Genomic DNA, 17,003 nt, shown 5'->3' with positions numbered 1-17,003 from the left:
ATCACTCTTAACACATGCAGACTTTAGAAGTAGAGACATGCTGACACACCAGTGCAGTGTTAAGACTTTAGAGATACAGAGCACAGCAGGCACACAGCACCCAGTCAGTGGACCTGAGGGAAGACTGCAGGATTTCAGAGCAACAGGTTGACTCTTGGTTATTAGGTGTAGCAGATTGAAGCCCGACATGGCTGCTGTAGAAAGGCACTTCCACCCACTACTAGAACCAAACGCCCTTCAGCAGGGCTACAGCCAAGGACTGTGCTGGATAAAGGGGAGCAAACAGAGGAAGAAACAACACATAACAACACAGGTCAAGATAATGAACAATATCAGACACAAAACTGGCGTCTGACGTTTCGTTGGGCGTATTGCGTCACTTCCTGTTTCTAGCGCCATCATGTCTTCTGACTATCCTATCTCATTCACCTTATCTAATCTGATATTAACATTCTGTATAACTTGAAAGTTTTAAATAGTAGCATACACTTGTTCTCTTCAAGCACCTATAACTCAAATTCCTTCACAGAGCTTGTATTTCATCTGCTATCTCTGGTCCACTAGCGTAGCAGTTAGCATGGCTTAGCTCTCTCCCTCTTCCTCTTCCTCTCCTGCTCGGTGTGTCACATGTTCAGTTACTCCTCTGCCTCCTTTAATGATAATGGTACGTGTAACAAATGTAGTCTTTTTGTAGCTCTGGAGGCGAATCTCTCTAAATTGGAAGCGCGGCTCCACAGCATGGGCTGCACAGTGGTGGAGTTGAAAGTACTTTCGCCTTGCAGCAGGAAGATCCCCGGTTCAAATCCCAGGGTAGGCCTGGGATCTTTCTGCATGGAGTTTGCATGTTCTCCCTGTGCATGCGAGTGTTTTCTCAGGGTACTCCGGCTTCCTCCTTCTTCTTCTTTTCCTTTCGGCTTTTCCCTTCAGGGGTCGCCACAGCGAATCAATTGCCTCCATCTAACCCTGTCTGCTGCATCCTCTTCTCTCACACCAATACCTTCATGTCCTCTTTAACCACGTCCATAAACCTCCTCTTTGGTCTTCCTCTAGGCCTCCTGCCTGGCAGTGAGAAACTCAGCATCCTTCTACCAATATATTCACTCTCTCTCCTCTGGACATGTCTGAACCATCTCAGTCTGGCCTCTCTGACTTTATCTCCAAAGCCTCTAACATGTGCTGTCCCTCTGATGTACTCATTCCTGATCCTATCCATCCTGGTCACTCCCAAAGAGAACCTCAGCATCTTCAGTTCTGCTACCTCCAGCTCTGCCTCCTGTCTTTTCCTCAGGGACACTGTCTCCAGACCAAACAACATGGCTGGTCTCACCACAGTTTTGTAAACCTTTCCTTTCATTTTAGCTGAAACTCTTCTATCACACATCACACCTGACACTTTTCTCCAGCCGTTCCAGCCTGCCTGTACACGCTTCTTCACTTCTTTTCCACACTCGCCATTGCTCTGGACTGTTGACCCTAAGTACTTAAAATCCTCCACCTTCTTGATCTCTTCTCCCTGTAACCTCACTCTTCCACTTGGGTCCCTCTCATTCACACACAGATACTCCGTCTTGCTGCGGATAACCTTCATTCCTCTCCTTTCCAGGTCAAACCTCCATGCCTCTAGCTTCTCCTCCACCTGTTCCCTGCTCTCACTACAGATCACAATGTCATCTGCAAACATCATAGTCCATGGAGACTCCTGTCTAACCTCGTCTGTCATCCTGTCCATCACCATAGCAAACAAGAAGGGGCTCAGAGCTGATCCCTGATGTAGTCCCACCTCCACCTTGAACTCCTCTGTCACACCTACAGCACACCTCACCACTGTCTTACAGTCCTCATACATGTCCTGCACCACTCTAACATACTTCTTTGCCACTCCAGACTTCCTCATACAAAACCACAGTTCCTCTCTGGGCACCCTGCCATAAGCTTTCTTCAGATCTACAAAGACACAATGCAGCTCCTCCTGACCTTCTCTGTACCTCTCTATCAACATCCTCAAAGCAAATATTGCATCTGTTGTAATCTTTCTTGGCATGAAACCATACTGCTGCTCACAGATGTTCACCTCTGCCCTTAGCCTAGCTTCAACTACTCCTTCCCATAGCTTCATCGTGTGGCTCATCAGCTTTATTCCTCTGTAGCTGCCACAACTCTGCACATCTCCCTTGTTCTTAAAGATGGGCACCAGCACACTTCTCCTCCATTCTTCGGGCATCTTCTCACTATCCAAGATCCTGTTGAACAACCCAGTCAGAAACTCTACTGCTACCTCTCCGAGACACTTCCATATCTCCACAGGTATATCATCAGGACCAAGTGCCTTTCCACTCTTCATCCTCTTCAATGCCCTCCTCACTTCATCCTTACTAATCTTTGCTACTTCCTGGTCCACAACAGCTACCTCTTCTACTCTTCGTTCTCTCTCATTTTCCTCATTCATCAACTCTTCAAAGTACTCTTTCCATCTTCCTATCACACTATTGGCACCTGTCAACACACTTCCATCCTTATCCTTTATCACCCTAACCTGCTGCACGTCCTTCCCATCTCTGTCTCTCTGCCTTGCCAACCTATACAGGTCAGTCTCTCCCTCCTTACTGTCCAACCGAGCATACAAGTCATCGTAAGCCCCTTGTTTGGCCTTTGCCACCTCTACTTTCACCTTACGCTGCATCTCCCTGTACTCCTGTCTACTCTCTTCAGTCCTCTCAGTGTCCCACTTCTTCTTAGCTAACCTCTTTCTGTGGATCCACTCCTGCACCTCCTCATTCCACCACCAAGTCTCCTTATCTCCTTTCCTTCCAGATGACACACCAAGTACTCGCCGACCTGTCTCCCTGATCACATTTGCTGTAGTTGTCCAGTCATCTAGAAGCACCTCCTGACCATCCAAAGCCTGTCTCAACTCTATCCTGAAAGTCATAAAACACTCTTCCTTTTTCAGCTTCCACCATTTGGTCCTCTGCTCTGCCTTTGCCCTCTTCATCTTCTTCACCACCAGGGTCATCCTACACACCACCATCCTATGCTGTCTGGCTACGCTCTCACCTACCACTACTTTGCAGTCACTGATCTCCTTCAGATTACACCATCTACACAAGATGTTCCTATCTCCACTCTTATAGGTCACCCTATGTTCCTGCCTCTTCTGGAAGAAAGTATTCACTACAGCCATTTCCATCCTTTTTGCAAAGTCAACCACCATCTGTCCTTCTGCGTTCCTCTCCTAGATACCAAACCTGCCCATGACCTCCTCATCATCTCTGTTTCCTGCACCAACATGTCCATTGAAGTCTGCACCAATGACAACTCTCTCACTTCTAGGGATGCTCTGCATCACTTCATCAAGGTCCAACCAGAATTTCTGCTTCTCCTCCGGCTCACATCCTACCTGTGGAGCATACCCACTAACAACATTGAACACCACACCTTCGATTTCTAGCTTCAGGCTCATCACTCGATCTGACACTCTTTTGACCTCCAGGACATTCCTAACAAACTCCTCCTTAGATAACTCCTACTCCATTTCTCTTCCTATCTACACCATGATAGAACAACTTGAACCCTGCTCCTAAACTTCTAGCTTTACGACCTTTCCACTTGGTCTCCTGGACACACAGTATGTACACCTTCCTCCTCTGCATCATGCCAACCAGCTCTCTACCTTTTTCTGTCATAGTTCCGACATTCAAATTCCCTACTCTCAGTCCTAGACTCTTGGTGTTCCTCTTCTCTCTCTTCCTACGAACACACCTTCCTCCCCTCCTTCTTCCACCAACAGTAGTCCATTTTCCACCGGCACCCTGTAGGTCGACAGCACCGATGGCGGTTGTTGTTAACCCGGGCCTCGACCGATCCGGTAAGGAAGTCATACATTCGATTCGCATGTTTGATTTGGTCAAAGTTTTACGTCGGATGCCCTTCCTGCCACAACCCTGTGTATTTATCCGGGCTTGGGACCGTCACAGCAAATCTAGGGTGTCCCCTGCCTTCGCCCGAGTCAGCTGGGATTGGCTCCAGCACCCCCCGAGACCCTAGTGAGGATAAAACGGTGTATAGAGAATGGATGGATGGGCTCCACACCATGGAAAGCAACCTGCTAGCAGCTAGCCAGGCACCCATAGCTGGTGTGGACTGCAATAGCATAGCTGCTAGTGTAGCTTCTGCTAGCCGTCCCCTAGCAGCTCCTCAGCAGCCAGGAAGCCAGGGTAGCTAGGTGACAGTTTGTGGGAAACTTAGACCTAAGTTCAAACCCTCTGTCCTGGTTTACCACCAACCGCTTCACGTTTCTGGTTTTCTCCATTCAGTGACACACCATCCGAGAAACCAACTCTGATCATTGGCAGCTCCATAGACAAAAACATGAAGTTAGCGACACCAGCAACAATAGTAGTGTTTGCCCTGGTTTGAAATGGCTGTGAGGTGGTGGGGTGTAGGCAAGGGCCAAAGGTCTTTGCATCGGTGGGCGCCACAGGCGTGAAGCAACTAGGGGGGTCCGGGGGCATGCCCCCCCTGAAAAATTTTGAAAAATCAAGATGCAAAATGGGGCATTCTGGCACAATTTGGAGCACATTTTGTTGTATTTGTAGCCATTTCCAAAAACTAAATTAAATAAAATTTTCATGTTTCTTTTCTAAAAATTAGTGATAGGGAGAAAATATGACAAATATAAACCCACTTGTCCTTGCGATCGAAACATGTCAACTAGTCCAGTCTATTATATTCTGGTCAGATTTCCACAACCCATTCCAAAATGTCACATCAGTTCTTATTACAAATTTGAAAAAGATGAAAAAGGACTTGAATCTGGAATCAAGTGGTGACTTTTACTTTTTTTCTAAAAACAACTACAGGTTAGGTACCAAATTCCCACTTCATTTTTATTTATAATAAAAAGGTTATGTCATGACCTTCATTTTACTTAAAAATGTGAAAGAAAACTTCAACTCTGGGTTAACAACTGGTTTTCTGAAGGAGTTAGTTCTGTTTTCAAAACTGTTACCTTTTTGAACACAGAACTAGAATTTGAACACAGAATTTGTTTTGCCATTGAATGATAATTTCGGGCACTCTATAAATCATTTTATCAAAAGAAACTAGGAACTTTATATTCCGTTGAAATCATGTGTCTCGTTCGTGAGAACGGATTTTGTTGTGCCTAAATGTTTTAACGGGAGCCATTTTTGCAGTCACTGTCAATTCGTACCGCCGCGGACAACAAAACAGTAAGCAAACTCAGTAAAGGAAGCGAGATCGATGCCTACACTGCGTTGCTCTCTTTATTTTGATGACATGCGATAGTTTTGATACTTAATTTGACATATGTCTGTGATACACACCTGTTTTTAGCCCCGAAAAATGAAACAATGGCGCGGACCAGTGAGGCAGCAATGTCGGCAAAATTGTAATGAGGTGGTGGCCTATACCAGCGAGGGGGCCCGCCTCGTCGGTCATATAGGAGGGGAAACACTGCATAGTCAAATGGCTCCCAGGGCCCAGAGCGGGCAACATAGGAGCAAATTTGAAACTGCTGGCTAAAGGAAAACACAAATACGGTGAGATTATTACACACGTCGTTGGTAATGACACCAAGTTATGCCAATCAGAGGTCACCAAAGTTAGTGTGGCATCGGTGTGTAACTTTGCTAAAACCATGTCGGACTCCTTAGTTTTCTCTGGACCCCTGCCTGATCTGACCAGCAACGATATGTTTAGTCGCATGCAGTCATTTCACCGCTGGCTGCCGACGTGGTGTCTGGCAAACAACATGGGCTTTACAGACAACTGGAGCTCGTTATGGGAAAACCCTGGTCTGATTAGGAGAGACGGCATCCATCCCACTTTGGCTGGTGCAACTCTCATCTCTAGAAACATGGCTGATTTTATTAGACCACCATGATGACCCAGAGTTAAGACCAGGATGCAGAGTTGAAGTATTTCACACCTCTCTGTAATCACCTTACAGCTGTCATTCTTCAGTAGCTCATTTAGGTCCATTCAGACTGTGTCTGTTCTCCGACCACCAAAATTCAACAAATTAAATCAAAAAATAAACTAAAGAAATAGTAACCATAAAAATCTGATCTAAATGAATACCACTATTTCAACAGAGCAAAGAAACATGACAGTTAGATGTGGCTTGTTAAATATTAGATCTCTTGTCTAAAGCTTTGCTAGTACATGATTTTATAACTGATCACCAGATTGATTTGCTCTGGCTGAAACCTGGTTGCAGCAGGAAGAATATGTTACTCTGAATGAATCAACTCCTCCAAGTCATACTAACAGTCATATTCCTCGAATCACAGGACGAGGAGGAGTAGTAGCAGCAATCTACCAAAATGAACCAGACACCTAAACCTGGTTACAGCTCATTAGAAAATGTCACTCTTAGTCTCTCACACCAAGACTGGAAAATTCAGAAACCATTTTTATTTGTTGCTGTGTATCGTCCGCCTGCTCCTTACTCTGAGTTTAACATTCACATTGACAGTGACAGCCTTACGACTGCATTTAGTTCATTACTGGACTCAATTGGCTTTTATCAATGCGTAAATAAATCCACTCACAGTTTTAATCACACCCTTGACCTTGTTCTGACATATGGCATAGAAACTGAACAGCTGATAGTGTTTCCTCAGAACCCACTTCTGTCTGATAATTTTTTGATAACGATTGACAATACTGTAACTAAATTTAAGGAAATGATTCCATCACTATTTACCTCAGTGCTATATATTGATACAATGGAGGGCAGTTATTATAACTTTACCCACACTGCGTACAACACTCGATAGTGTTGCACCTTTGAAAAAGAAAGTTACACACGTGGACAAAATTGTTGGTACCCCTCAGTTAAAGAAGGAAAAACCCACAATTCTCACTGAAATCACTTGAAACTCACAAAAGTAACAATAAATAAAAATTTATTGAAAATTAAATAATCAAAATCAGCCATCACTTTTGAATTGTTGATTAACATAACTATTTAAAAAAACAAACTAATGAAATAGGGCTGGACAAAAATGATGGTACCCATAACTTAATATTTTGTTGCACAACCTTTTGAGGCAATCACTGCAATTAAACGATTTCTGTATTTGTCAATGAGCGTTCTGCAGCTGTCAACAGGTATTTTGGCCCACTCCTCATGAGCAAACAGCTCCAGTTGTCTCAGGTTTGATGGGTGTCTTCTCCAAATGGCATGTTTCAGCTCCTTCCACATATGTTCAATGGGATTCAGATCTGGGCTCATAGAAGGCCACTTTAGAATAGTCCAACGCTTTTCTCTCAACCATTCTTGGGTGTTTTTGGCTGTGTGTTTTGGATGGTTGTCCTGTTGGAAGACCCATGACCTGCGACTGAGACCAAGCTTTCTGACACTAGGCAGCACATTTCTCTCCAGAATGCCTTGATAGTCTTCAGATTTCATCGTACCTTGCACACTTTCAAGACACCCTGTGCCAGATGCAGCAAAGCAGCCCCAAAACATTACTGAGCCTCCTCCATGTTTCACTTTAGGGACAGTGTTCTTTTCTTCGTATGCTTGGTTTTTGAGTCTATGAACATAGAGTTGATGTGCCTTACCAAAAAGCTCCAGTTTGGTCTCATCTGTCCAAAGGACATTCTCCCAGAAGCTTTGTGGCTTGTCAACATGCATTTTTGCAAATTCCAGTCTGGCTTTTTTATGAGTTTTTTTCAGCAGTGGTGTCCTCCTTGGTCGTCTCCCATGAAGTCCACTTTGGCTCAAACAACGACGAATGGTGCGATCTGACACTGATGTACCTTGGCCTTGGAGTTCACCTTTAATTTCTTTGGAGGTTGCTCTGGGCTCTTTGGATACAATTCCAACGATCCGTCTCTTCAATTTGTCATCAATTTTCCTCTTGCGGCCACGTCCAGGGACGTTGGCTACTGTCCCGTGGGTCTTGAACTTCTGAATAATATGAGCCACTGTTGTCACAGGAACTTCAAGCTGTTTAGAGATGGTCTTATAGCCTTTACCTTTAAGATGTTTGTCTATAATTTTTTTCGGATGTCCTGGGACAATTCTCTCCTTCGCTTTCTGTTGTCCATGTTCAGTGTGGTACACACCTTTTCACCAAACAGCAGGGTGACTACTTGTCTCCCTTTAAATAGGCAGACTGACTGATTATGAGTTTGGAAACACCTGTGATGTCAATTAAATGACACACCTGAGTTAATCATGTCACTCTGGTCAAATAGTTTTCAATCTTTTATAGAGGTACCATCATTTTTGTCCAGGCCTGTTTCATTAGTTTGTTTTTTTAAATAATTATGTTAATCAACAATTCAAAAGTAATGGCTGTTTTTGATTATTTAATTTTCAATAAATTTTTATTTATTGTTACTTTTGTGAGTTTCAAGTGATTTCAGTGAGAATTGTGGGTTTTTCCTTCTTTAACTGAGGGGTACCAACAATTTTGTCCACGTGTGTATATCTCAGAGAACGCCTGATCCTTGGTATAATTCCCAGCTGGGGGCTTTAAAGCAGGCATCCTGAAAGCTGGAAAGGAAGTCGTATTCCACTAGTTTAGATGAAGTCTACATAGCTTGGAAAAACAGTCTAGTAATTTATAAAATTTTAAAAAAAAGCTCTTTGTAATGCCAGGACAACATATTATTTATCTTTTATAGAGGAGAACAAGAACAACCCCAGGTTTCTCTTCAGCACTGTAGCCAGGCTGACAAAGAGTCAGAGCTCTTTGGAACCTTGTATTCCTTTAGCTTTGAGCAGTAATGACTTCATGAGCTTCTTTACAGATAAAATTGACATCAAAGAAAAAAATTAATCTGGCCCTTCCTACAACTGCCACAATTGTATCATCACGTACAGTTGCTTTAGAATTAGCTGTAAGACCTGATGGACATTTCGAAGTCTTCACTCCTATACATCTCTCTGAGCTAATTTCAACAGTTTCTACATCTAAACCATTGACATGTCTTTTAGATCCTATCAATTGGATTGTTCACGGCAGTTTTACCTATAATTAATTGTTCAATGCTAGATTTGATCAATCTCTCTCTAGTAACAGGCTATGTACCACAGGCTTTTAAGGTTGCTGTAATCAAACTTTTTTTTAAAAAGCCTACTCTAGATCCAAATGTTGTAGCTAACTATAAACCAGCTTCCCATTTCTCTCTAAAATTCTTGAGAGAATGGTTACAAATCAAATATGTAAATATTTACAAAGGAATAGCTTGTTTGAAGAGTTTCAGAGTGCATCATAGCACAGAAACAGCTCTGGTGAAAGTTACTAATGACCTTCCCATAGCATCACATAATGGACTAGTCTCTATACTTGTTTTGTTGGGCCTTAGTGCAGCATTTGACAACATCGATCACAAATTTTTATTACAGCAGCTAGAGCATTCTATTGGCATTAAAGGGACAGCACTGGACTGGTTTAAATCCTACGTCCAGTGTGGGCACGTCAACAACGACTTGTCTAAGCTTATTAAGCTTAATCATGGAGTTCTTCAGGGTTCTGTCTTGGGGCCGATACTGCTAACATTATACAAGCTTGCCTTAAGCAATATTATTAGGAAGCAGTGTACTAACCGCAGCCTTCTGTAATTCACTCAATAATTAGTTGATTGACTGCACTGCAATTTAATCATTACAACGATGCTGTAATGTGGAGGAAAACCTCCACATTACAGTACAAAACTGGTGTTTTGGCGCGAGCTATCGCGCGATTTCAGAACGAGATTTGCTTTCTAGCGTCCTGAGATTTGGATACAGACCACAACAAATAGGGATCACCAAGTAATGTGGAGGTTTTCGTTCACTTCTCATCTTTAGTATGTCGTGGGACACTCGTTGAGACTATCCGAGCCGGTCAGTGTGGGAAAAAAAAAAGCACATTAGGGCGGACTTTGACACAGGGGGGCAAGTTGCCCCATACTTTTCGCTAGCTGAGCTGCGAAGCTGCCTGCCTGGATAAATACTGGAGCTATGTCGAAAATTCATTTCTCCATCACTCACATGTATGAAAAGACATATGAAAACAGACCCCAGGTTGAAAAAAAAAAAGAAGTTCCCCTTTAAAGCATTCTGCTTTTAAGCTTGCTGACATGAGGAAGCTTTATGATCGTCGTCTCGAGCAAATGGGCTCTGACTGGATCGGGGTGTATGTTGCTCAAACAAGGTTCAAAGAACATCTTATAGAGAAGTTAGGATCTGATTGGTCTGAATATTCTGAGGGTCGTGACATTTACATCTCTCACAAAAAAGCAGTTGGAGCAGCTTTAGCACAGACTGCTCCTCTTCTGGTGACTGAAGATGAGGCTAAAAAAATAGTTGAAGTGGGTCTCATGCTGCGCAGATACATCCTTTTGCAACAGATGCCGTTCAATGGATCATTCAACTCAAACTGTCTAAGTGAACCAGTTGCCAAGCCTCTACTGACCCTTCTAGACATATTACTCCAAGGCATATTACTCCAAGGTTCGAGCTGTATTGAGGAGCAAATGGAAGAGGATCAAGACAGCATTAGAGCAAATACCAGAGTTGCCTGCACAATCTCTCAACTGATATGCAACAATGCAGCAAAGCAATCTGCTTTCACTCTGTATCCTCTGTATCAGAGGAAGGAAAAAGAGACACCCTTTCCACTCTATGTCGGACTGAAACTGCATGCACATGATCGCCAGAAACGCACTATTAACACATTTCATTCATTGGGCATGTCAGTGTCTTATGCCAGGATGGGACTTGCCCTTGCTGTGTCAAGGCGGTCTGCTGAGGATGGAGTTGTTGTGCCTTCAAACATCAAGCGGGGGGTCTTTACTACTGGCGGAGTTGATAACATTGATGAATCTGGTCGTATCGAGCTCCATGGGACTGCCATATCTCTAACCAACCATCTAGACCATATTGAATTTCTGACCACAGAGTAACAAACTATCAAATAAACTGAAAAAAAAGTGCACAATCTTTATAAATTGTGGGCAATTCCCTCCCCGCTATTAGGGTTGTCCATTGTCATGATTCGGATTTCAAATGTCATGGCCAGGAGCTCAAGGTGCGTTTGGGGTTCGATGAGTGTCTGGTTTGAGGACTGCTTCTTTGCAGATGGCATGGTCCTGTTTGGCTTGGTCAGCATGGACTGGAATGGTTTGCAGTACAGTGTGAAGTGGCTGGGATTGTAATGAGGCCATGACTCCTTGGCAAGAAAAAGTAAATTTTGCATATGGGCTGGGCCCAGTTAGAGCAGTTAGAGTTTGTGTATCTTGGAGTCATGGTCTTGAATAAATGTGAAATAGAGAATGTTATCAATGAGCCTAGTCTTGCTTCCCAAAACTTTAATATGGTCATTTTGTGTGGACTCCTGGGCATAAGCTTTGAATGTAATGGGTATCCTTTAGCGTCATTTTTCCATGTACAAAGACCCCCAAAAACTCTGTGGACGTCAAAAAAAAAAATGCCTTGATTCTAAAGCCAAAGGTTCTTCTGGTATCTTCATTGTTATTCTATTCATTCAATGACAAGTTTGCCTAGAAACTTGGTTATTGTTGTAAAATTGTATTGGAATGGTATATTAACCCAAACAGTTATCTTTGCCCAAAACTAACACAGTAGTTTTTTTAAGCCTACCCAAACAGAGTGAAAACAAAAGTAAACAGCAAGTGAAAAGTTAACTTAAGTCACACATAGCACAATGTAGTAAAAAAAGACAATGGTCCAAAAAAGGTCAAACAAGATAGATGAATCTCAGTTCTTTGACCAAGCCATCACCCCTCGTCCTTATGAGGGTATTTTAAACAGAAACAAGTCCTACATGACTATCAGTGTTGCATACTGACAGGGTTGGCACTGATGCTGCAGAAGGAGACTAGACTAGAGTCAATACACGTATCTCGACTTCTTGAAGAACGCCTTGAGATGCTTTTCTAATGTTGTTCTCAGAAACAGCATGGATCTTGGTAGTAAATATTGCAACGAAGAACCACAAGACAGAGACGCATGTAGCATGTCTCATTCTGTTGAAATGTTTGTCACTGTAGTTTGCACAGTGCTACACCCTACATTCTACAATCACATGTGGACACATTAACATTGAAGCTAACAGATTACTCTACCTAGAAGAACAGCAGGCAGCGCACGGTGGCAGACTGAGCTGCTGCCTTGTTCAAAGGCATGGTGTCGGGCAATGACGAACCCACGTCTGAGTAGGACAGCCATGACACACTAAAGAGAGTGAGAGAGAGTAAGAGTGAGAGTAAGAGAAGCACAGCCATTAGATTTTTCTATAACTCCAAAAGTATTAATTGATGGGATTTACTCACTCTGCCTTTGGCTGTTATTTAGTTAAGAACACAACACCGCAACGTTAAAACCTCTACAATGACTTACCTGATGTAGACTTCTGAAATACGTCTTATATTTCCTCCACACATTTTATGTTACTTTCTCCTCCCATCCTGCTGCTAAGCTACTGTTTTACAAATCCCATTCACTATGGAAAAGTCAGAATGGAAATAATTTCAACAGTAGGCTTGATGCTTCGTCCTCCAATAACAGAAATACAGCTATTCAGCTAATGGTTGACCTTACTAGAGTGAACTATCAACCTTTATCTTTGTTGGAATAGATTCTGGTTTCTACTCCTGAAAGGATAACTAAATCTGGTGTTATGTCAGACTCTAATCCTTCTGTTATCTGGAAAGACTAGAAGAATATTAATATGGGTTGCTTTATTCAAGACTTAATTATTGTAAACTGAGATATATTTCAGTTGATTCCTTTTTGTTGACAAAAGAAGCCAAAGCATCCGTTGAAAACCAGGCACATGGAGGACATGTAAACTCCACACCAAAGACCTTCGATCTATGAGGCGACAGTGCTAGCAATTATTCACATTGCTGCCCTCTGTCTTTGGATCCCAGTACTGTAATTCTTCTTTTCCCAAACTGCATCACTACCAGTGGCTCACAAAAAAACATTGTCTATTGATGTTTTCAATCCTCTGTGAGTTAAAAATAAAGAAGCAGTGTTTGCTGACTTCTTCCATCTGTTTAATTCAATGTCACCCACATGGAATTGATTATTTTATATAATAATCGGAGCAGAGATCGAGGAATTACAAATGAGAAATGTGGATTTCTATGGTAATGTCATAGAAAGCAGCATATTCTCCCACATGTACAAGGTTTTACACATTACAAATTTGTGTTTCAATGACTCTTTAGCCTTTCTCTCTCTCTCTCTCTCTGAGAGTCTAGGCCAGGTGTAGCCTGTCTATTAATTGTAGTTTTATATCTGGAACTGGTCGAATGTAATGCAGATCTGAAATAAAGTTTAGAAAAACAGATCTTTTATCATATTCACACCTAGAGCAAAGGTTTGACAAATCAGATAATATTCCAGAGACTCAAGCTTCTCTGAGTAAGTCTAGTCTAGATTTTACCAATCTATAGCCCATTAGCCTATGTAGTGTTCTTTTAATTGATCTGGATCTGGCTTAATGTGGACAAGATCTGAATAAACAACTTTTTTTGCATTTTCACAAACTGGAAAGTGGATTTCAACGTTTCAACATACAGGGTTACCAGAAATGTCTCACATGTGGGTTTACATCATAAAAATGTGGGGGTAAAGTGGAGCAAAAGCTGTAATTTAACTTCTCTGAACTGTCGAATCTTTCAAGTTCCAAAGTTCCTGAGGATCCTCAGAAAAAACTGTTTGCAGGAAAGGCTGCTGGTGTCCTTTTACCGCTGCTCCTTCAGGAGTAGTGGACAGAAGAGCCCTCCAGAGGACCATAAACACCACCCAGAAGATCATCAGCTGCTCAGTGCCTTTTTTTAGGGACTTACTCAGCTCTCCTGCCTCAGCGGGGAATCAAACACTCTTCAGGACCGATCCCATCCAGGACAACATCCGTTTAATCCACTGCCCTCAGGGCCATCAAATCATGAACAAACATATTGAATAAAAGCTTCTAACCAAGAGTCCTAAGAGAACTGAATTCCTCCAAACGCTTACACAAACTGTCTGGGCCTGTCTTGCTCCTATGAGCAACCTAACTCCTTGTGCACCATGTATTTATTTACTGAAACGCCATGTATACATACAACTGTGCAATGCTGCTCTACTTAAGACATATTTTTCAGCATATGTTCAGCAATGTGTAAGATCCAGATGTGCAACATTAGCTGCCTCATTTGATTGTAATGAAAATAAAGGAATTCTATTCTGTTGTCACTAGATGGCAGTGTGCTGTAGCACATTGGAACGCCTTGTTTTAAGCATAGACTGTATATAAAAGATGGATTAGCAATCGGCCCAACAAATGAAGCCTATCTGGAAGTGTCAAAAACTTGCAGTACTACTACATCTGACAGGGGCTGGCACCAAACAGCGCTGGCTCCATAGACCCCAATTAGTCACAGCAAAAACTAAAACACGAAAAACTGCTTTTCTACAGCTCAGGATTTTTTTTCATTAGTTCTCATGGTCAAAATCAGAGATCAGGTGGCCAATCTGAAAATGGATCAATACTTGAACTGTATATAAAGCGTCAAAGTTGTGGCGACATCATGAGGCGTGGCTATTTGATTGACAGTCTGATCTGGAATGACTGACAGGTAGTATGGAGGAGGCAGCCCTGATGGGCAGTTTAACTGCCCATTGGCTTGTTTTACCCAGGTTTTCACCTTTGGCTGATTCTACCAGCAGATACTGAAAGGACTCTGATATTAGGTTTAGCTAAATGTTTGTTACTCCACCATGGAACGCAGCGGAGTTATGCTACGATCACCGTTGGTCTGTCTGTCTGTCTGCAACATTACTCAAAAATGGACTAACGGATTTCAGGGAAGGTCAGAAATGACACAAGGACCAGGTGATTAGATTTTGGCAGTGATGTGGCTTAAAGTCTGGATCCACTGGTTTGTTAAAAATTTCTGTATCATTGCTAGATAGCAGCACGGCATTACTGTAACTATGACAAGTAAACACTACATCAGATGCCGGCTGACGATCACATGATTATGATCCTGCTACAAATGTTTTAAAGATTTCATTCGTCAGAAATCATATGACTGAGCAGCCTTGACGGAGTACTGCACTCTCTGAGTGCTCGTCTTGTTTTCTTATTGGTGCCGTCTTAATGTATAATGTGATATAATGTGTGCCATGCACTCCAGAAGTAGGCGCAGTTAATTGCTCTGTGTGTTGACCAGAGAAGAGAGTTAGCATCCAGTAAATATTAGCTTTAATGTAAATTACCGATGCTAAACAAGCTGGCTAATAGTCGTAGCCTGATTAAAGCTAACGTAGCAGTATTAAGCTAACAATGTTTGTGTTGTGTTAGTATAATGTGGTACATTTAATTAATCAAACTATCAGTGGAGACGCTGAATCACATTAATGTAATGTGACAACCTAAATGTGATTAAAACAGTAACGTTACATTCTGTGTTGTGTAATGAGAGTTACTCACAGCTAACAGTCAACTAATTCATAATGCTGACAAACTTTACTTTTCATTCCTGTTAACACTAATGCAGGAAAAGTAACGTGAGATTTACAGAACCACTTCTAAGCACAATGTCAGAACACGTTTACCAGCAGAGGTCGCAGTCTAGTGGGTAACGCACAGTAACTTCAGCTACAATAACATAGGACACTGCTTTTATATGCAGCATTATCCAGATGTGGGCATGAAAACAAGTTACTAAGAGGACTTTAACACTTACATGTAGAGTTTAGCCCCACTTTTGGGGGCTAACTTTCTTAGCCGCAGTGTCTGTAAACACAGCAACAGCCAGTAAATGTGGGCGGGTAGAGAGTCCTCGGCTTTCAGTCAGTCTGACCAATCATTGCTTTATGGTTCCCAACTTTTACATTCTATTTTTCGTCTCCAAAAATCCAAGAAATAGCAAAATCCTGAGCTGTTTCTCAATATGCCTACTTGAAACGTCGTCAGTTGGCTTCATTTTCTCGTCTCGGCAGCTACCTTTGTCATATTCTACGGTTTGAGGCTTCACCATCTTGAGTGTTTTTGTAATGTCTGCCATATTGAAACACCGGTGGAGTTGTGAAGATATATATCGCTGTATATCGCTGACAGGAAGCTCTATTCCGACGCTTCTAGTACAGTCATGATGACGACGCTTGTATATTATGCACCAGTGTTTTGTGTTGAGTTATGCCTTTCTGTACCTCGTTGCGTTTGAAAACACTGGAGCCTAAAATGAATACTGGATACACTGTTATCGCAGTGTTTTGTTCCACTTTGACAGGTTGTTAGCCCTTTCTAAATCTGTTAAGATTCTGAATTCCTCTATTCCTCAACATACAGAAACTGTTGAAACAACACAAACATCGCCTTATGTCACGGTTCCTGCTGCCTAGGACAACGATTATTTTCTGAATTGTAAATTAGTGCACAAAATGCATAAGACTCAAACATACCAGAGGAAGAAAGAAGCAGAAAAGCGACGCTGGCATAAAGTGTGGCGTAGTTCTCGGTAATCCTCCAGAATCTGCTCGGTACATTAGCCACCAGCTATCCCTGGCTCATAGCTAACACTGCGCTCGGCTAGCAGCTAGAATGTCAGGACCTTCACATCTCCAATTATGGCCAGGACCGCTTCAGTTTCCATCTGGCTGTCCCATACCAGCCCCGTCACGGCATGATGCAATACTGTATGCAAACCTCATCTCATTTAATTTAACTATTAATATAGAGCTAAAACAACACCTAGCAGTAGGCAGAATTAATACTGACTGTGTTAAATGCTATCCTGTACGTTATATATAAGCGCAGCTTTAACCCTTAGATGCAGAAATGGGTCAAAGATGACCCAGTGAGGTGATTTCTTGTAATATCTTTGTAATGAAAAGTTTTAATCGTTTCATATTCCAGCTATTCCTACAAAAAAACATGTTTTCGGTAAGATTCCATTTTTTAAATTGTCTTTAATACTTCAATAGAAATTGCAATATTTGTATTACTAACTCAAGCTCT

General features: G+C 42.2%; 1 protein-coding gene across 6 annotated transcripts in view; it reads right to left on the bottom strand.

Annotated features, from left to right (window-relative positions):
• Positions 1–16,789, bottom strand: part of msrb3 (methionine sulfoxide reductase B3) — a 31,691-nt gene extending 14,902 nt beyond the window's left edge. The window contains exons 1-3 of one of the 6 annotated variants that reach the window (XM_051954570.1): positions 16,448–16,789; positions 12,112–12,220; positions 114–264 (exon numbers count right to left, since the gene is read on the bottom strand). In XM_051954570.1, the coding sequence (XP_051810530.1) occupies positions 114–189 (76 nt within the window). In that variant the 5' untranslated portion in view covers positions 190–264; positions 12,112–12,220; positions 16,448–16,789. Of the gene's footprint in view, positions 1–49; positions 265–12,111; positions 12,221–16,447 lie in introns of those variants that run through there. The other 5 variants (XM_022222317.2, XM_051954581.1, XM_022222316.2 and 2 more) reach the window with 5 other exon arrangements.
• Positions 16,790–17,003: the final 214 nt, after the last annotated feature.

Source organism: Acanthochromis polyacanthus, chromosome 1 (genome assembly GCF_021347895.1).
Source record: "Acanthochromis polyacanthus isolate Apoly-LR-REF ecotype Palm Island chromosome 1, KAUST_Apoly_ChrSc, whole genome shotgun sequence".
Taxonomy (NCBI): Eukaryota; Metazoa; Chordata; class Actinopteri; family Pomacentridae; genus Acanthochromis; species Acanthochromis polyacanthus.
This window is presented reverse-complemented; position numbering and strand designations above follow the sequence as displayed.